Source organism: Dendronephthya gigantea, unplaced genomic scaffold, assembly GCF_004324835.1.
Source record: "Dendronephthya gigantea isolate DGI-Jeju-01 unplaced genomic scaffold, DenGig_1.0 000089F, whole genome shotgun sequence".
Classification (NCBI taxonomy): Eukaryota; Metazoa; Cnidaria; class Anthozoa; order Malacalcyonacea; family Nephtheidae; genus Dendronephthya; species Dendronephthya gigantea.
In genome coordinates this window covers 350,047-370,153 of record NW_021163099.1, presented here as the reverse complement: position 1 = coordinate 370,153, position 20,107 = coordinate 350,047, and the positions used below count along the sequence as shown (strand labels likewise).

Below are 20,107 nucleotides of genomic sequence, written 5' to 3'. Positions count from 1 at the left end.
TTAGTAGATAATCTACATGTATTAAATATATTCTGACCCCAATTAAATCTAAACTTAATCGAACAGCATCAAAAGAACGGTTTATTTGTTCTTCTTGGAGGAATTGCTGTATCATGCGAGCGAAATCGAATCGCGCATCGGAAAATTAGCCAAAGCTGTGCACCACAACTATTGGGAGACAAAACTGGGACGTAGATAAATACCGTCACATACTCATCTTAAATACTAGTTTATTTCGCGCCAAACACTCTTGCGACGGCGAAAAAAACAAAACAAAACAAAGCCAAGGCAAATTTCCAACTCCGGCGTGAGCGACAGAGTAATTATATCAGTTTGTTGCTAAATGCAATCGACTCCCCATTCCCGGCCCTCTTAAAGATACCCTCGTTTTATGTTAACCTGCGATGTTTTTGAAGCGCCTGCCAATCTTCTGCTTTTATTTATAAATTTTATCAGCTGAAAGTAACTCCTTTAAGGCGCTGTTACACAATGCAACTCTCCTTGCAACTTGTAATACAATTGATCTTAATTTGTAAAGAGTGTTCAAAATTCTCAGAAAACGTTTGCAGATTGTAAGAAATGTTGGTATTTGCCAACTTTAAATGGCCCGGGAGTAGAATTGCACCGCAACTTGCAAGAAAAGTTGCGTAGTGTAACAGCACCTTTAATTAACTCGAGTAAACGCTTAGCAAGCGTCTTGTCGTTAACTTCTATTGTAAATTGACGGTGGTTGAAACCGTTTTTTCATAACAGCGAATGTGAAAACGCTTGAAAACGTTATTGTGGGATAGCCTTAAGCTCTCTGTTTATAACAATATGAAGTGAGCATTGTGAGGAAATTTCATCGAAAACCATCATTTTATTCAAGGCGCTGATTCGCAGTCATACATAATTAGCCATCTAAAACATCGAGCATAAAAATGTCGTACGTGATTGTCAAACCAAACTGGAAGTTTAAGATCCTAAGCTCTAAGCGCGGAAATTAAGCATTAAATTTAGCTGACAGGAATTTACGTCTAGTTCCAGCTCATTTCTATTGTTGTTGACCGCACGGTTTGCACAACTAGCATACAAGAATTTTTTTTCGTATAATTATGTCGTTTTTCTCACATCATTTAAGGAAATCCCAAATTTTCTCACATCATTTAAGCAAAAAAAGAATGATTTTGCTTATAGCTGACACAAATTTGCAACACTTTCGATTGCTGTCGCCATAGTTACAAATATATGACTTCTCATTGAATAAAATACAGGGTTGGTGGGGGAAATAATAGGAGTAAATTAATTAAGGCCTATAAATCGACGGGCTAAATTTCATCAAGCTAAACGCAAAATATTGAATTCTCGTATTCAAACATACGGTTGAAAGATACGATTACAATAACTATCGTATTGAAAGATACGGTTTCTTTCTCGTGGGCATATTTTTGTGTTTTAAAGTGCTGGCAAATTTTTAACCACTTTCTCGCTTTACACAAAAAGTAAAAATACGGCAAACGTTTGTTCAAGAGCATCTTAAAATAATGATTAACAACTTTGTACAATACTGCATCGTTAGAAAGCATCACATGGTATAAAATTTCTGTACGGCTTCCCCATTAGGTGGTGCGCATTACCTGACCTAGGCACCGCATTGATTGATGTCTTTAATAAATAAACGACAAAAAGTTCGCCAAGGTAGGCATATCTTTGACCCCAATAATCATTCTTCCTACGTCTCCACAGTTTCATCACAGCTTTCTCCCTCACTTTCACTTCCTGATTGATCACTACTACTGTGCTCATTATTACCACCAGATAACAAGCTGAGCAATACACGAAAACGACTTTCCACCTGAATAAAACACATGATGCATGTAAACGGTAATATATATATCTGCGCATTTCTAGGTCACGTTGGCTTGACCTGAGAGGAATTATTAACCTACAGTAACTTGGGCAAGATGAAGATCATTCTCTGATAATCTGTTTTGTTCCGCATGGGATCAATGCTGAATGTTTAATTTAAACAAGGGTATATTGAACATTTAATGTTTGGCAAAAACATAAAAATTTAATAGGAAACATACCTAGAGCGTAAAACGTTAAAAAATGGCCACCAAATTGAGTACAATTCGTGTTTATTTCGCAAAGGAGTTCGGTGACCAACAATTTTTATCCCATTAAAAGTATTGCGTAGTATCATTTTTGATGCTTTATCGATAGAAAAGTTTTAAGAAAAATTCTGCAATGTGCGATTTTTTAAAAAGATGAAATAACGTTATTTTCGAATAGAACAGAAGCCAAGCTTCCAGGAAAATATTTGGACACTTAATTTACATTTCACTATTTCAAGACTTATGGAGCCATTTTAATAGCTTGATGAGTTGTGTTTGTTGGCCTAATGATCTTTTTAATGTTCTTAACGATCACGTCACTAATCATTTTCAAAAGTAAAACTCTAGTGTCATTGCCGAAGATTCCGTAGTTATTGGTCACCTTAATGAATGGTTTAATTATAGTTGCGAAAGTATGTTCCAAGATCTAGGTAATACGCCATCAGACCATTCCAGGGTACTTAGCTCAAGTGAGGAACGTTAGGACGCAGTACTCTCGCCTCAGTTCACTTAGTAGGATGATCGGTTCCTGGATAGATCGTGAATAAACCCGAAAAAACACCAAATGAATAAATACCTGAGCCGCGGTTTTGTTCTGAAGTTGTTGTGCGAGGTCTTGATAAATACCTTCGGACGATCCTCGTGTTTGAAACAGCTGTAAGATTTTCTTGTCATCGTCCCTACAAACACGGAAGTCACTTCTTTAAATGAAACACATTTTGGTTTTGATCACTTTGCTATATTAAAAAAATTATTCAAAAATCAGAAATTGTAATATAAAGGGAGACGACGTACCTCGTCCAGATAACCGACTTTCCATTTTCGTCCACGTCAAGATTGTTCGCTGAAATCCGTTTTCCCACATCATTTGAAGATTTGTTGACAGGTATTACATTTTGGTGTTGAGAAATATCTCCTGCACACTGTACAGAGTCTTCAGGTTTCTCTTCCGAACCACACTTTGAAGAACCAGGTATTGCAATATTTTTTTGGCTTTCAATAGAAACAATTTTTGATTTTATTTCATCACTAGCCGCCGAGTTCTGGCACTGTACCAAAGACCCTGGGGAATTATTTGTTATTGCGATCATATCAATAGTCTCACTACTCCAGTCCGAAAAAGCTTCCGATGCTGACGTAATCTGACTCTCTTGGCTTGCCTCAGGTGAATCAATGTAATCTTCATCAAACGGATCATCCGCTGACTTGCATTCACTAGCTGGAGTACTAGGGTTGCTATTATCACTGGCATATTTCGTTATATTCTCGGTATCAGTAAAATTTTCCAGTGTTTCACTATCACTGTTAATTTTATCCATGGCCTCATCGTAATCCTCCTCATCAGATTCTAAAACTTTATCACAATTATCCTCCATATCTTCAGGGAAATCATTCACTTCTCCAAGATTATCGATTGCTTCATCAAGATCATCGCCGTCCTTTTCACCGGCATTTTTATCGTTATCGTCACCCTTCTTTAACTTCCGATATTTTCTAGAGATATTCCTATTGGTAGGTTTTACCGGCGTCTTATCGAATTCTCTTGTCTTTGTCAAATTTTTCTTCACGTCTGGTATGACAAGCTCTTCGAAATCATCAACCTAAAAAATGAAGACGTATAGTATCATGAAGCTGGGTGACGAGGAGAAAAACCAGGTTCTATAACTGATATTCCATAAGATATTTGAATCATTTTCCGCGAATATTCTGGTGTTTTATACACCTTTTTAAAAAGAGCTACCTCGCCCTGGGGAAATATCATCGCTTTCGGAAATATTTCGCCTAACCCCTTCACTCCTGGAGCCAGTTGTGAGTTAGGTAATTCCGAGTTAACTAGGATTGAACTATATGCAAAATGTAGTTAAAGCGTTTTATTCAACGGCCCTTGGTCTATAAAGATAAATGTTAATCAACCAGATTAGGGCTGTATCTGAGAAGGAGGGTTGGTGTTGTTGGAGACAAGACACAGCTTTGCAGTTTTAAACGGGTACTTTGTAAGCAACGGCATCATATACAATACTGAACGTGGGGCTCTCTATTTATCCGCTATTATATCCATAAAATCATGACGATTAAATACAGTCTGACCTCGATTTCACTTCCACTTCCAAGGTCAACTTCCTCAAAATCATCACTGTGGCTGAAATAACAATAAAATTGGAATAAAATAAGACAAACAAAATAGAGCGTTCCATCTATTCAACATAGCTGAAGAAATTTTGACTCGTATTCACATAAATCGAGTCGGATGCAAAACAAAATATATTATGCAGAGGGCAAAAAATAATTGAATCTCCGGCAAAATTGTCAGTAGCAGCTAGCGATCATCAACCACCAGGAAAATGAGTAACGCCTAAATACGTATAACTTTGTACTGCATGTTCAAGTTTTATCGGGTGGTTTACAAAGTATGCCAGGAATTATTAGTATACATCGACGGAGGAGGAAGTTTTGTATCCGGCATATAATTATATAAATATATAAACTTGCAATCATTACCATTGTTCGGGTTTTAATTGCTTGAAAAATGAATTGAATTCCTCGATCAGATATTGCTGTCCCTTTAGGAGAGGAACGACTGCTTCGTACAACTGAAAAAAACCCCACATAAAATAGTTACCTAAAGTAATAGAGTTTAGGTTTATTTACTTATTTATATTTTTTACCCTTTATTTATTAGTAACGCTTTTCCCACTGGTGAAAAATGTTTCTTTAAAATTGCTGCAAGTACCTTCTCTTCTTTCTCACTCGATAATGATTCCCGCGAGTTGAACGCTGAGAATGCCTTGATAATCTTTTGAAAATGTGACTGATTCTTTGAGAAATGGTTCTGTTCAGAGAAAAGAGATTATGTATGCGTCAAAGGCCGGCAATTTGTTTAAAGCTCGAATAGTGTGACCAACATTGAATTTTTTTTAGAAGCATTCTCGATATATCCCACAAAGACCCTTCTAATAATGTAACTTACCTCAACTCGCTCAAGAAATGCCCTCGCTTTTAAAATATCCTTATTTCGCATAAACTATGGAAAGTTAGAAAAAAAAGGCAATTAGTTCGATGTTATCAATACAATTGCTTTTGCATTTTGTGAAGATAAAAATATACAAATGGATTTTTTCCGCCACAAAAAAATCTTACCTCTCCAGCATCCAAGGCCTGATGAGGTTCAAGAAAACCGACAAAATCACGAACCAAGTCCGGAAAATCTTTCAAAACTACAGCAACTTCATTGTAAATCTTTTTAAAAATATTTAAAATAACGTTATTTTCACGTGTGTTAATACGATATTTCTCAGCAGCTAAAAACTCTACAATTATAACACTTTTGTTTAACAGTAATTGGTATGTTTCATTTAAACAACCGTTTAAGCTAAACGTCTTTCGAATTAACAACCGGCCCCAGAAGTGCAATCATGGATATACATATAGTCATTCATCTGATTAGTGCCGAGATTTTTTGGAGCTCAATTTGCGTAGCTAATATAGAATAAATAAAAAGAGCTTTCGATATTTTACCCTTGTTGGACTCCAGGCATTAATTTTTGAATCCGCGAGAACTCTTAGGAACGATTGATAAGTAAGGCTGTCTTTCTTCACCTCTCTCTATATAACGTAAGGCAGATATTATATTAATTATATTGAAGTAATCACTATGATATTTTGCACAAGCCATTTTGAAATAACATATGCATGCATATATAAGCCCCGTTTACACTACACTCGATATATTGGCACGGCACGGCTAAAATGGGTACCCGTACCAATTTCATCTGTGCTCGGCTTTTGTTTTGGTAGCCTGAACACTAATAAAATTGGGTATGGGTACCAATTTTAGCCGTGCCGTGCCGATAGATTGAGTGTAGTGTAAACGGGGCTGTAGACTAAAGCGCCGTTTACACTATACGCTCAATTTATCGGCACGGCACGGCTAAAATTGGTACCCGTACCCAATTTTATTAGTGTTCAGGCTACCAAAACAAAGGCCGAGCACAAATGAAATGGGGACGGGTACCCATTTTAGCCGTGCCGTGCCAATAAATCGAGTGTAGTGTAAACAGGGCTTAAAATCGTAAGCTTTATAACTACGTGCACGTAAAATCCTAAGCGAGGCAAAATAAGAGTACAAAATGCTTAGATTACCTTGACATTGTTGAGATATGACTCCGCGAATGAGAGAGCACGAATCTAAATATAGGAAACACTGTACTGTTGAGCATAATTTATGCCAGCTCCTTAAAATTAGCGCTTTAAACAGATGTTTTCAGTAATTTTTCTGCGCCTGCATGTGTAGATCGAAGGACGTTTAAGTATTATAATATTATCATCACCTTTGCATCTTCACTTGTATCAGTGGGCAGGCCTTCACGATTTCCATCGTCTACGCTTCCACCAAGAGTTTCCTCGCTAGTTGGTTGTATATTCTCTTTCTCTGAACCTTGCAAAATTGTGCAAGAAGCATGATCCGTAGTCATCTCAGCTGCGATTTCACTTGGGGAACTGCGTTCGGGAGTCGATGTTTGATTTTCTACAAGTTGTGTGGTTGGTGTGGAAGAGCTCTGAGTTAGCGTCTGTTTTTGAGCCGTTGGTAAGGTTTGTGTGAAACTAACAACAGTTGTTTGATTCGGTAACGTCTGTGAGGCTGGTATGGGAATGTTCTGTTGGTGTGGGGATGTTAATATTTGACTTGGTAGCGATGTCGACGTGGACGCGGGGATATTTAGATTCAATGATTGCCTTTGCACTGTTTGAAACGTTTGTACGGGCATGTTTTCAGCAGGCCTTAGCAAAGGCTTCAAATATGGCAATATTTGCCTCATTCTGTCGTTAGGTGAAGAAACAGAGGTTCTAAAGAAAATGGAAACGAGCAAGAGAAATGAGAACACCATACGCACTCACCAACATAAAAACTGAATGGATACTTGCATGCAGGTCGGGAATTATTTATTATCACAGTAATTAACGTGTAACAATTTCACTTATTGATCTATTTTATTAAAACTTTATGTTGATTTTATGCTCTTTATCTAGTACCGTAACGTTGACCTTACACTATTATTTTGTTCCATTTGTATATACTCATATTGTGATTCGTCTGAATTATACATGACCATGGAATTCTCCACCGTACAGTTCGCTCAAGTGTTGAAAGTTTATTATTACAACAAGATTTTGTTATTATATAGACCATGGTCAAGTGGCTACGTTAACGCTGGTTTTCGCTCGGGGAAATCATCCTCTGGACGGCATCGGACAGAAACGTTTCTTTTATCAGTGCTAATTTTAATTTTTATCAAAGCTAATTGTTTTAAACACAAAAGAAACTACACTGTTTAATCCGGTCCGAAAGATAATTTTCCTGAGTGGAAACCAGCCTTTAAAAGGAGTATTGGAATCTGACTTTGACAATACCGATGCACTCGAATGATGTTTGTTACGAAACAAGGGATAACAGAATCAACTAAAATTGACTTATAAAAACTGAAATTTTATTGGCCAGGCAGGAAAACATATTTACCTTGTAGAGCTTCCATTCCCACCAGCATTGTTGCCGTTGGCCTGGGTGTTAATACCTTCCAATGTAGCATTTTTGCTAACTTCCACTAAGCGGACATTAAACGGGACACCTGGCGGTCGCCCGCTGATTAGAAGACTTTCGGTGTTTTTAATGACTGGATCCTTCACAATAATAGTCGGAATATTCTACGAAAAGAAGAATCGTAACATGGTTAAAATACAGGGCGAAATTCCGGAAATCGGATTCCGATAACATGCAGCTGAATTACATATTTCTTTCATATTTCACAAGTGAAATATGGAAAATATGAGTGTTTTAGTTTTCGTAAACACCTATGTCGATATAATCAAGAAGAGTATACACCGCATGTTTTCTGACGGTGACATCTTTGCGTGCCACACTCTGTTTTACCTCATATGGTATACCATAGACCGGTGGATAATGAACTGACGTAGGACAAGTTCCTTGTTCAACATTTCCACTTTTCATGTGTTGTAAATTTTCCAAGTTGGCTGGCAGCACCTATGTAGAAATATTCATTTACTAACCGAGTTCCGAATACAGAAATTCCACCGGATTTTTATTTGAAAGACATGGCAACGGTTAGCACAGTTGTGATAACAATACGAGTATTGAAAGGTCCTAATGTTTATGGTATATGAAGAATTTGAGGGATAATCAAAGTGCTCACTTATTACATGCGATTCCTGCCTAATTTTCTGGCAAGTAATCCGTAGAAACTAATGAATAACAAAAACCTAATGTAATTATTATACTAGCTTTGGCCTTACCTTATTTGAAACACCAGGAACAAACGGATTGGCAGCAATTTCTTTACTTATTTCACTCTTTGGATGTGGTGTGGTCTTGCATATCTTCACAGTGGCCGGCTTTATCTGCGGAAAAAGTTGAAGAATCAAAGCTGCCTAAAACCTAGAAATTAAAGGGGGCTAAATGACGCCTATAATGTGAGTAAAAATCTGCCAAATGTAAATATGCAATGCTTGAAATTTCTTTCGAGCATTTCCTAGGCATCATTGTAATGCAAACATGGTTTTCTAACCTTAGTGAAACATGAAAGATTTACTCACATTCTTTCTTTTCCTGCCAAGTTTTTTCTTCCCGTTAGTAATTGTCTGCTGGGAATTTGATTTCTTCAACAACGCAGGACTCGCACCTGCTCCAACAACGGCAGGAAGTATAAGACGCGGAGCTTCAGGTGCTACGAATAAAGCGACTATAAGCGGACCATCACCTCATACAGCGGGTTAATAAACGTAACCTCAGAATCTTTCGTACAGAAGTGCACGCATCTACTTTCATGCAATTATTTTTCTGTAATGCAGGTAAATTTCAATTCATACAAAATTACTTCTAAAGAGGCGACGGGAAAAGGTAGAAAGCTAAGGAAAACTATTACAGCCACCACCCCCACTCACCTATAAAAGTTAATGTAAGTCAGCTTAGCCCCCGGATAATAAAAGAATATTTTACTTAGCGTGAATAAACAGGTAGTGTAGATTACATGGACTACCTTTGTGTCTCTGGTTTGGATGGTTAACACTTAGAATCATTTCGTGGCCGGTCAGACGAAATCCCTTTTAAATTTAGGTCCCCAAAGTAAAATATGTTCCGTCGGACTTCATTCGGGAAATTCCGAGGTTGAGTTTTAACAGACGATCCCAATTTATGTTATAATCGTCATAAATAGTATAAATTTTAAAGTTTCGTGAGCGAAAAGTTAAGCAATTTTTAAACCCGTGCTTCACACGTGCCGAACGTATTAAAAACTAAATAATCAGTTGTGGTGGCTCATTATCATTTGTTGTTAGTGCGTTTGGCACATGAGAAGCACGACGTTTGAAACATGCTTTGTCATGTTTATGTAGAAAAATATTTGGTTCAAAATCGATTATATTCTGTACCTGGAGCAGCAGGAACCGTGGGTAAGCTTGGTATCTCGTGAGAGGCGTTATACTGTTTCACGACATTATCTGGAGCACGATTTGAACACAAATTTTTGCGACGAATCTTGATTTGTTTGGTAGTCTTGGCTGGCAGATAATGCTTCCTAATTTCACTCCAATTATGGCCATATTGGTCCAATCCTAACACAAGTAAGTTGTCCTCGCTCTGAAGGAAAGCTGCTCGAGTATTTGTTGTCTTTCCAGCATCAAAGGTGACCTGAGGTAATAATTCCCTGTATATGAACACAGGTGATGACACTATTACCTTGATCACTTCCTTAGCGACAGGACCTGATGTGCTCTCACGTGACTCGTCTTCAGGCTTCGGCGATGTCGCAGTCGATGTATCAGACGAACGGGGAAGGTTAATTACTCTGAAAACGAAAAACTCATGTTAAACTCGGCTGCCGGTCATTAGTAAAAAATATTATCGAAAACGCTATAGCCTGATAAGAAACATTTACATTGGCAGTGTCGGGCGCAGTCGGGCCTTTCTAACGTCATATTGCTAAATGAAACAATAGGTGCATGGTTTGCAATTGCCATTATCTTGGTTGTTTTTCAAAACATGTGCACAAATAAATTTTTCATCGTTGCTGTATTTCAATGCCCACCCAATAATACGACAGAGATGATAAGCAGTGACAAAATAAGCAAGGAAAAAGTAAATCAACGAGTTTGTTCCCATAAAAAACAGAATTAAACTTTGTACAGTCATCAAAGATGGCGCCTAATGGTTGATTACGACGTCATATGCAAACCAAGAATATATTATTGTTTTGTGATAATACACGTGTGCCTTAAAGTGCCTATATCACTCGTGGAATCTTTATGCATTTGAAAAGAATGTAAAAAGTTACCTTAGTTAATAGATTAAAAAAGTTTTTTGATTTAGTGCAATAATTTTGAAGATACTAGCCTTTAAACTACCTGAGTCCCAAACTCCTGTAAACAATGGGCAGTTTCAAATTAAATAGCCGCGTGTTTAAACCCAGGAGGTTGGGACTCAGGAACCGCAGTTACTTTAGAGGCTTGTATCTTCCAAATTATTGCCCTAAATCAAAAAATGTTTTTTAACATATTCACTAACTTTTTACGTTCTTTTTAAATGCATAAAAATCCCACGAGTGATATAGGCACTTTAATTATCGTCTTAAAATAAAGTACGCTTCACGCCCGTGTTGCTGAAAACATCTGTAGCTCTCTATTGTAAATTGAATGTGTTAACACACTCGCAGCGGCCGGTGGAGATCGCTAGCTGTGGAGTTTTGGGGTTCAAATTTTCATCTATTCAGGTTCTGCATTATCAGTTTCTCTTCAAACTAGTTATATCCACAGTATGCTAACAGGAATATATAAATGCTCCCGATCTTTCGCAGCCGCTGCACCATTGACATACTAAAAAAGGTGGTGCCTTAACAACTTACTGTTATGTCAGGTTAGCAGCAATAGATTAATCTCAAAAAGTCTTGACATTTCTCATATTTACTTTGTATTATATAATCCTACCAAGAGTTGCAGTTTACCTGAGAGCCTCGGAAAGTTTAACGGAAGAAAATACAGTAGGAGTCGCGTGTTTATCATCTACCAATCGAGTGACGTAATTGCTCGTGGAGACATCGTTGAGGCGTATCATATCCTGAAGTAATCCTTCGCATGATTCTGTTATTAAACTCAAATCAGAACGTTCTTTAGACAACAGCGTCACTTGGACAAGCAGTTGAGTATGCTAAAAGGCAAAGGAAGGACAAAATCGCAAAAAAATTAACGATTTACACGAAAAATATGCAATAAGTTATTCTCTACGCCCTACAGCAGGTCTAGTCGCCAAAGCTTTGTTTACGAGAGGTAAGAATACATAATGGTACACATAGAAATTCGGAGATGGGCCAACTTTTTTGAGTACGTAAATGTTGACATTCATCTTGAATATACTCGAAGTCATTCAGGGTTCGTGCTTGGAATGCATGCACGCTATACCGAACTCTAACGATCGAGCGAACCATAATTTTTTACCTCTTCATTTATAGCACTAAACAAGAATGTTTTTCATCAAATATAAATGTAAAAATCAACATGCACTTCAGGTCAGATTTAGACGTTTTAAAAATGAATTGGTATATCATTTCTTGTTCTCTTTCAAGTACTCTCCAATCAATTTCATGCATCATTTTAGATTGAAGCACTTTTCAAGTACCTTGAATTATTTAATTACCCACTTGAAGCTATTTTCAAGTGTTTTAAGCACCTACTCGCTTTTAGCCAGTTTGATATTGTCAATGGCAGTCTCGTGCATACTTGCGCCATTCAAGTAAATAATAAGCCACGCATTCTGCAGCGTAAGAAGGCAAAATAGGCTTTGTCGTATGGACTGTTACAAACCAACTGCATTGCACACAAGTTGCAAGAACAATATTTTTAGATGTGGAGGCACACTCGCTGCTTTATACTGTATCTGCATAATTATAAAAAACTTTCACGTATATAATAAAGTATGTATATATTATGGTGTTTGAGCATTTGCTGAACAATGCGTTGTATTAAAAATGGAATTTTCTCACTGCAATTCATTACCTATATAAGGACTTTATCTACGGTGCAAGTTCTATTTATTTGCAGTTGCAAATTTACCTTTTGTAATTGTGTAATCAAGCACGCCCGTTGTTCCAAAGTCATTCCAACTCCTTCTATATACGGTACGGCGGGAGCTTCCAGCGCTTGTAAACTGAAACGACAACAGTGAAGCTACAGAACTAAAATATACGTGGTAGCAATTTCCACACATAATTACGAGTCGTATATCTGAAACATGTGTCCAGAGTAAATCATAATATCATATTAAATACGTCAAGAGAGGCTTGCAGGGGCGAAGCCGGTAGGACACAGGACTTTAAGGCCGTTAAGGCGTAAATAGTGAACAAAATATTTATTTACCACTTACGGCTGCTTTCCACTGTCGCGTTTTTTATACGGACGTGCACGCACGTAAAAGTCTAAATCCTTATATATGTCATATATGAAAAATATCTTAGTTTTCCGCATATTTTAGTATGCATTTGTTGACCCATGCGCACAACACGTACGCGACCATGGAAAGCAGCCTTTAGTAATTTAAATTATAATGTTGTCATTGTAACTATGTCTATAGTCAATCACATGCATGCTCATAATGTGTGAAACTATCCAATACATGCATGTATTTTAGGAATATCCACCACTGGAAGATTATAATAGTAATAATATTCGAATAACTATCTCCTAGCGAAGATTCTACTATTAAATTTCGGGAAAATATGGCATTGAACGTATGTATGTAGCTACCTGTTCCTTTCATCCGTCAGAGGAATTTCATCACCGAACTACAGAAAGAAATGAACATATTAGATTTTGAAACGTAATATTCAAAGTGTAATAATCCATGAATCAAAAAGTGAATCATTCAAATCGCAATTTCACTAAGTTAGTTCGATAATTTGTAAAATGTCTTTGTAATACTCATGTGAACAAACAATAAAAGGTCATACCTCGGCTAAAAATTCTTCAAAGAGTTCGGCCAACTCTTTCTCTAAATATTCATAAGCGGAGTCAGCAATCCTAATACTCTATCATATTTTAATACTGTTTTCTCATTAGCAATTTTGTTCACCACATACAGTATGGAGCAGTATGAACCAGTACGAAACAAAAACATACAAAGGGGATGCACGAAATATTCATGATACAATATCACTGTTTGATTTGAGCTTGCACATTTGAAACAGGGACTGGTAAGAATGTACGTATCAAAAAAAAATTTTCGAATGTCCAAAATCTTAGAAGTGTACATAAGGAAACAAGCAACATATATATGGGGGTGGAATGGTCGGTATTCACACTCTGGTTAAGAATTCTCGCTGCTTATGAAAATATTTTTGCAATATAATAAAGCTTACGTGAGATTGTCACAGCTCGATCAGTTCGATATTCTTCCTGTTCTTCTTTCTGATCTTCCGCCATGAAATTATACTCTGAATCCTCAGGATCTTCAGTGTCTGTTGCTCCTGTATTTAACAAAAATCATTAATTTTGGAGCAATGATAAAATATCTCAACACTATAGTCTAGACACTCGCGAACAATTTCGCCAAGGACGTTACCACATCATGCATACACATAGGTTTATTGCAGTTGATTCAAAGCTAGGTGATTTTGTGTCTTTTTGAATAATGTACTCAGCGAAAAATTAAAATCCATGACATCTGGCTAATGGCTATGTAATGTCTCTTGATTTTTGTACAGTACAGACTACACATATGTAGTGTCCACTGATTTTGTACAGCACAGAGTACAGGTATGTAGTGTCTATTTGTTTTGCGCAGTACAGCCTACACGTGTATGTAGTGTCTAATTGTTTTGCACAGAGCTATGTACTGTCTATTTGTTTTGCACAGTACAGACTAAACATGTATGTAGTGTTTATTTGTTTTGCAGCCCACAGACTACACATGTATGTACTGTCTAATTGTTTTGCACAGAACAGACTATATACATCTATCTACTCTCTATTTGTTTTGCACAGTACAGACGAGTCTACGTGTATGTAGTGTCCACTTGTTTTGCGCAGTACAGACTATACATGTATGTAGTGTACGTCTGATTGTTTTGTACAGTGCAAACTATATATATCTAGTTGTAGTGTCTATTTGTTTCGTAAAGTACAGACTACATGTATATAGTGTCTACTTTTTCAGTACAGCTACGGGCACTGATATTTCCTCTCCTTCGTTAGATAGCTAGCTATATCAACTGAAGTATTTTCACCTTTCTCAGCGTTAAGACCAAATAACCATTTATGCCAATCAAGATCGTCTTGCTCTAAATCATCAAGATTGATAATATCGTAAAGATCTGGTGTCTGATCCGGGGGAACAAACTGAGCTGTAAAAAAAATAAAAAAATAATGAGTGGTATAGCAAGTATCAGAAAAACTAAGCGGGAAAGGAGCAACTCATTCCGATAAATTTACGGCGTTTTATACATGTCAACGCGTGATTAAGTTTTGTATTGATCAGTAACAGTTACCTTCTATACTTTCCAGGCTCGTATCAGTCAGTGGAAGTCTAGATCTTGTTCTTTCCGCAATCAAGTCAGTTTCCTCGATTTCTTTCTAAAAACATTAAAGTATCGTATTTATACTTTAGATATGAATAGAAGATAAAAGTATTGAATATTGCACTGTAATAAAGTAACGATTAGTCAAGAGAGATTGTGGAGATTTATGGTTTGTTTTATGGTTTGTTTGGTTTTTTGGTTAGGTTTCAGTTAATGCAAATTGTTCACAACAATGGACTCTCTGCAGAATGTAACCAATAAAGCGATCGTTTAATATCATCACGCTATTAAATTATTGCACTAGCTACATATATCACAGCAAACACCTCGACACCGCACTCTGCAGCATTCAAATCACAGAGCTTGCAAGTCATCTTCTTCTTGGACAAAGCATCTCTTAACACGGAAGCGACATCGAATAGAGCGATACATACAATATTTAAATGTATATTTTACCTTATCTGTTGACTTTGAAATCGGTAGAGGAACTTTGAATTGAGATGACAATTCTTCCGGACCTGAAAAACATTGATAACCTGGAATGTCATTTACAGGAAATACACCACAAGGCACAACGCTATTTAAAACAAAGTTATAAAAACGTCTGTATGCAATGTTCTTTAAAAAGTCATTACCCTTGCAGAAAGCGGTCGGATAATTAAAGTTTCACATTTCGGATTGTAATTCTTACACTAAGCCACGCATTATTGTACATATATACTGTGATAAGATGGCGACTATTCCTGTTAATGTTAAACTAAAATTATTGAACTATAGAGTATAGACCGATCAGAGACCCATCTTTTCAATCAAAATCAAAGCATCTAAAATACCCAGATGGAAATTTCGGAAAACAATACATGATGCTTAATATGTTTATGTAGTAAAGTACCTGTAGTTAAAGCTGTATTTTCATCCTTCTTATCATCATGCTGAAGACTGCTGATCTGATCTGTCAGTAACCGCCGTTTGACTCGTGATGTACGACGTAATGGCTCAGGTGAAGCAAGGTCACTACATTAAATGCATTAGATACATATCATTGCCATAAATTAAATAACCTTAATCAGGGCCTTAAAAAATTAAAGCACCTTAAAAAAATGGTGGGCTCGGTGTATTATTCGCACACTAGTCGAAAATACGAGTGACAGCCATTGTTACTTTAATTTCTAAGATACGTTGATATTGTTTGTAAAGAAGTTTGTTTGTTAAACTTTTTAACATCGCTTTGAAGTACTTTATGCCTCGCAGATATTTAAAACCATGACGTCATAGGGCCCCAGAAAAAAATTGCCCCGGGCCCCCCAATTTCTCTCGACGGCCCTGACCTTAATACAGGTATATTAAGAGGTTTTCCAAAAGGAAAATTCATTCGCGCTAACTAATAGAAAGTAGAAAATAGAAAGCGATTCTACAGGACTTTTTACGGCGAATTCGTTCAGTACAACACATGCAGTTATGTTACCTGGTACTAGAGACACAACTCTCCGAATCGTCTTCACTACCATCCTGTAGATATTCAAAATACATATTTTCTCTTATAATTATGTACTTCACTGTGTATATTAACCGTACGTGGCATGGCAATTAAGAAAAATTATGGTCCTCGGGTAATTGGAAGAAGCATTTTAAACCTATATACACGTGTGTAGCTACACAAGTCATAATGACTACACAGTTGTGATACACTGGTGATAATATTAATGACAAACAACGTATATTTGTGAACTTATGTTCAAAAATACTGCACTTAGCGCTAAATGATATCACTCACCACATGTTCTTTCAAAGGATCATATTCTTCATCAGAAGAGCCGCCTTCCGAGAAGGTAAGATCAGCCAAGGGAACCTCAATCTCCTGTTATCAAGAGAAACACACATACATATACGATAATTAAGGACCGTGGAAAAAGTTCCCGCGTCCACTTTTTGGGACATTCGAGAAAGGGTGTTCGGTGCCGCTATATACAGATTTGATTTTTATAATATTTGTGCTCTTACAGGCTTTCATTGCATTTCTTACTTGGTTGACATCCTTGTCTTCTTCTTTTTGATCAGTTCTATCAATCTCATCATGTGTGTTAAAAGTATCCGGTGCTTTGCGTTTCAGTTTAAATGGAGATATAACATTCTTTACCGGCGAGTGTATAATAGTCTCTTTCTAAAGAAGAAAGTTCATGCCTGTTAACGAACTCTTGAAATTCAGTTTCCGAATTAGTACATACGAAATAGTTGCATGAAAACGTGAGAGTAGGTGACTTCTACAGTAGGATATGTACACTGTACATACCACAAGTAGCAATGGATCTGGAGCAGTCCCAGTTGTTTCAGCAACTTTACGAACTCTTGATCGTGTCAGTTTTGGTTCCTATGATATTAAAATACGCATGTCAATTGCATGCACATGTATCATACTTGGTGAGGCGCAAGGCAGATTAGTTTTTCAGCAAAACGGGCATGCAACCACCCTCCCCTCACAGACCTCACCCCATGTTATGCCTTTCTGAAACAGTAAAATTCATAGATCATGCATTGAATGAATATATACAGTGCTGATCAAAAGTGTTCAAATACTGTTTTTTTACAGACCTCATAAAAATGCTCATATCTACTTTCAAACAAAAGCGAGTAGAAAAACGAGTTATTCGCATTGTTGACCAGTTATTTTAATTTACTATTTTAAACAGAAAGTACATTTCAAACCAAACAAGTGCCATTTACTATTTCTTTCTAAAGTTAACACTTGGGAGGATATTTGTGAGAGTACTTATTGAAATGTTTTAGGAAAAATGAATAGCAAAGTGTTTGCTTTTTTAAATACAGATAGAATAATGCCAGTAAGTTGCGTATAGTTTTTAATTTTGATCAATTAATTTTCTGCCAAAAAATAACAAAAGTTTCCAGAATTTTATATCCATTCATTTTTATCCCAGTTCTATGTTATTAAGGATGTATTTGGAATAGGTTCTATTAATATCAGTCAATATCTGAAATTTACAACACCAAAAGACCCAAGTTGTCAGCTTTTGAAAATTTAGTGATTTTAATGCGTATTTAAGAATTTATGCACCTAAAAACTGTTTGTTGCACTGATTATTTTAAAAATAACAACCAACTTTCTGGAATGGAATCACAGTGAGACAGTTTTAACAATGAAGTTCATACAGTCATAATTTAATTTTGAAAAAGTAGTGCTAGATGCCACCTCTTTGGTCATACGTGTACAAGTTTGGGAGTGACCAATTAATTTCTAAAACTGCTGGGGAGAGCATAATATCACACTCTATAATAAAATAGTCATTCAAATAGGTTCTGTTTTATTTTTGTGTACATGACAGTGCTTTTTGTAAGGGTCAAAAAGAGGTGTTTTGATTAGTACTGAGATGGTAGTGTAAGTATTAATAAAGTACTCACAATAATACCAGGGGATGCTGAACATATTTCATCCTTGGTCTTGTCTTTTCTATTCTCATTATCATCATCATCAGCATCTGTTTTGCCTTCAGCAATGTTACATGCCATTGCAACCACCCGTTCATCAGACAACACATGCTACATTAAAATTACACAAACCACAGATATTTAATTAACACATACATCATAATCAAGGCCGGCAAGATGGGAAGGGGGCAGCATCCAAGCAAAAACTCTTCAGATAAAAGGGTTATTTTCAGTGGAGTAGCCAGCCTGTTGATTTTGTCCTCCTAAGCATGCAAAATTTCAAGTCATTAGAATTTTAGAAATTCATTGTTTCCACAGTTGATGAACACCAAAATATCAGCATAGCATGACTAAATTGTCAAGCTGGCTCTGCCACTGGTGATCTTACCATCATTATTCAATTGTAATATATTGACAAAAATTTGCAGAGTAAATGTAGAGAGCTGGCAAAAGGACGGAAAAAATTTGCAGCATGCAAGAAACTAATTGTGAGCCAACAAGAGTTGGGACTGTCAGAGGCCCCACTTACTAAATTGTTCTATCTCAGGCTAGCCTTTATTGACCATAATAAATTGACCGAGTCTTCTAAAATTTTTGGAGGGTACCTGAGATATCATATTTGCTCCTGTTTACTTCTAAATGTAGGAAATTGCAAATGCTGTACACTGTAATTCAATACTTGTAATAACACTGTAATTCAATACTTGTGCATGTTACATCTTAATGATAGCAAGCTAAATATTAAATCATCTTCAATCATCTGATCTAGCTTAAATTGGCAGCATTGCAGCTAATCAATCTAGGCAAATTATTGGTGCTGATCAGTTGCTTATCTATACTTCTGGATGGGCAAATTTAATACTTACATGAATCAAGCTCTTTACATTAAATACAGACAGATTACTTTTTGAGGCATTTTTGTCAAGTTCATGATCTATATCAAAATTCTGTTCTGAAAATGGATCATCATCACTCTTGCTATGATCAACATTGGCATCTTCAAAATTGCTCTCATTCTCTCCTTCATCCTTCTCATTTGCTTCATCGTTTTTAGCCCGTCTAACTCTCTTCGCCTGCTTACTGTTATCATCCTTGTTCGTCTCTTTTTTGCGCCGTTTTCCCGGAGAAGACTTAGGCATAGTTACTCTTGTATTCACCAGGGAATGCTAACGAAAACCAGCAAGATATCAAATCAGAAGTAATTCATATTCGTGGCACTGCACAGGAAAACAAAATTGAAACACAAATGCAACAAACATCACTTTAATAACGTATTTAAAATTCGTATATTAATTTTGTTATATTCTGGAATTCTGTTATAATCTGCACCGCCTAACATGAGCCCGCGATAGGTTAAATTATTATTGATTATGATAACTGTAGCTTCACAGTTCACAGTTCACAGTTCACAGTAAATAACGATTAAAGTTAACTCTAAATCATAAAACTCTTTCGCTTTTTAGTATAAGCAATATACAATGCATCATGCCATTTATTTATATCATGTAGCGGGCATCGTTTGTAGCGGGCGTCGACCGCGTCGTTTGTTGTACGATATTTTTTGTCAATATTTCATGTTTTATTTCTGAAATACTTTATGTAATAATAATCAAAACCAATCGCAGCCCTGATCGTTTCATATTTTTGAGAAATGTAGCAAAATGTTGATTTTAATGTTCTCCCCTGTTGTGTGATGCGTCAACGTGTTCTCTTGTGTTCCAAAAAGGATCCCAAATCCAATATGCAGCACGAACTAATGCGTGCCTCATCGATTATTATCATTCTACTGTATTATTATTCTCGATAATGCTCAGCCGCATCCAATAATTATTTATTATCCCCAAAATCTGACTCGCCTTGCTACTAAGCTAAGGGAAGGTTGTTTTTAAACTCGATTTAGTTCCTCACATACTTAAAGTCGATAGCACGGTGTTTTGCGATGTAACGGCCTGGTCGATTTGCTAATATACAACCACTTTACATCATTACTTGAAAATA

General features: G+C 36.5%; 1 protein-coding gene across 1 annotated transcript; it reads right to left on the bottom strand.

Annotated features, from left to right (window-relative positions):
• Window positions 1-1,419: 1,419 nt before the first annotated feature.
• Window positions 1,420-19,428, bottom strand: LOC114533343 (GON-4-like protein). The gene is made up of 31 exons (XM_028554854.1): window positions 18,976-19,428; window positions 18,083-18,220; window positions 16,959-17,036; window positions 16,692-16,829; window positions 16,443-16,526; window positions 16,134-16,177; window positions 15,561-15,682; window positions 15,125-15,186; window positions 14,639-14,723; window positions 14,378-14,494; window positions 13,511-13,618; window positions 13,103-13,143; window positions 12,900-12,937; window positions 12,210-12,303; window positions 11,105-11,307; window positions 9,537-9,952; window positions 8,703-8,833; window positions 8,403-8,507; window positions 8,023-8,133; window positions 7,612-7,796; window positions 6,425-6,941; window positions 6,237-6,281; window positions 5,613-5,699; window positions 5,235-5,333; window positions 5,065-5,118; window positions 4,828-4,926; window positions 4,596-4,687; window positions 4,185-4,236; window positions 2,892-3,697; window positions 2,674-2,776; window positions 1,420-1,834 (listed from the first exon to the last, which is right to left on the bottom strand). The coding sequence occupies exons 1-31, from the start codon at window positions 19,246-19,248 to the stop codon at window positions 1,712-1,714; spliced, it is 4,650 nt and encodes a 1,549-aa protein (XP_028410655.1). The 5' UTR covers window positions 19,249-19,428; the 3' UTR covers window positions 1,420-1,711.
• Between the last annotated feature and the right edge of the window lie 679 nt (window positions 19,429-20,107).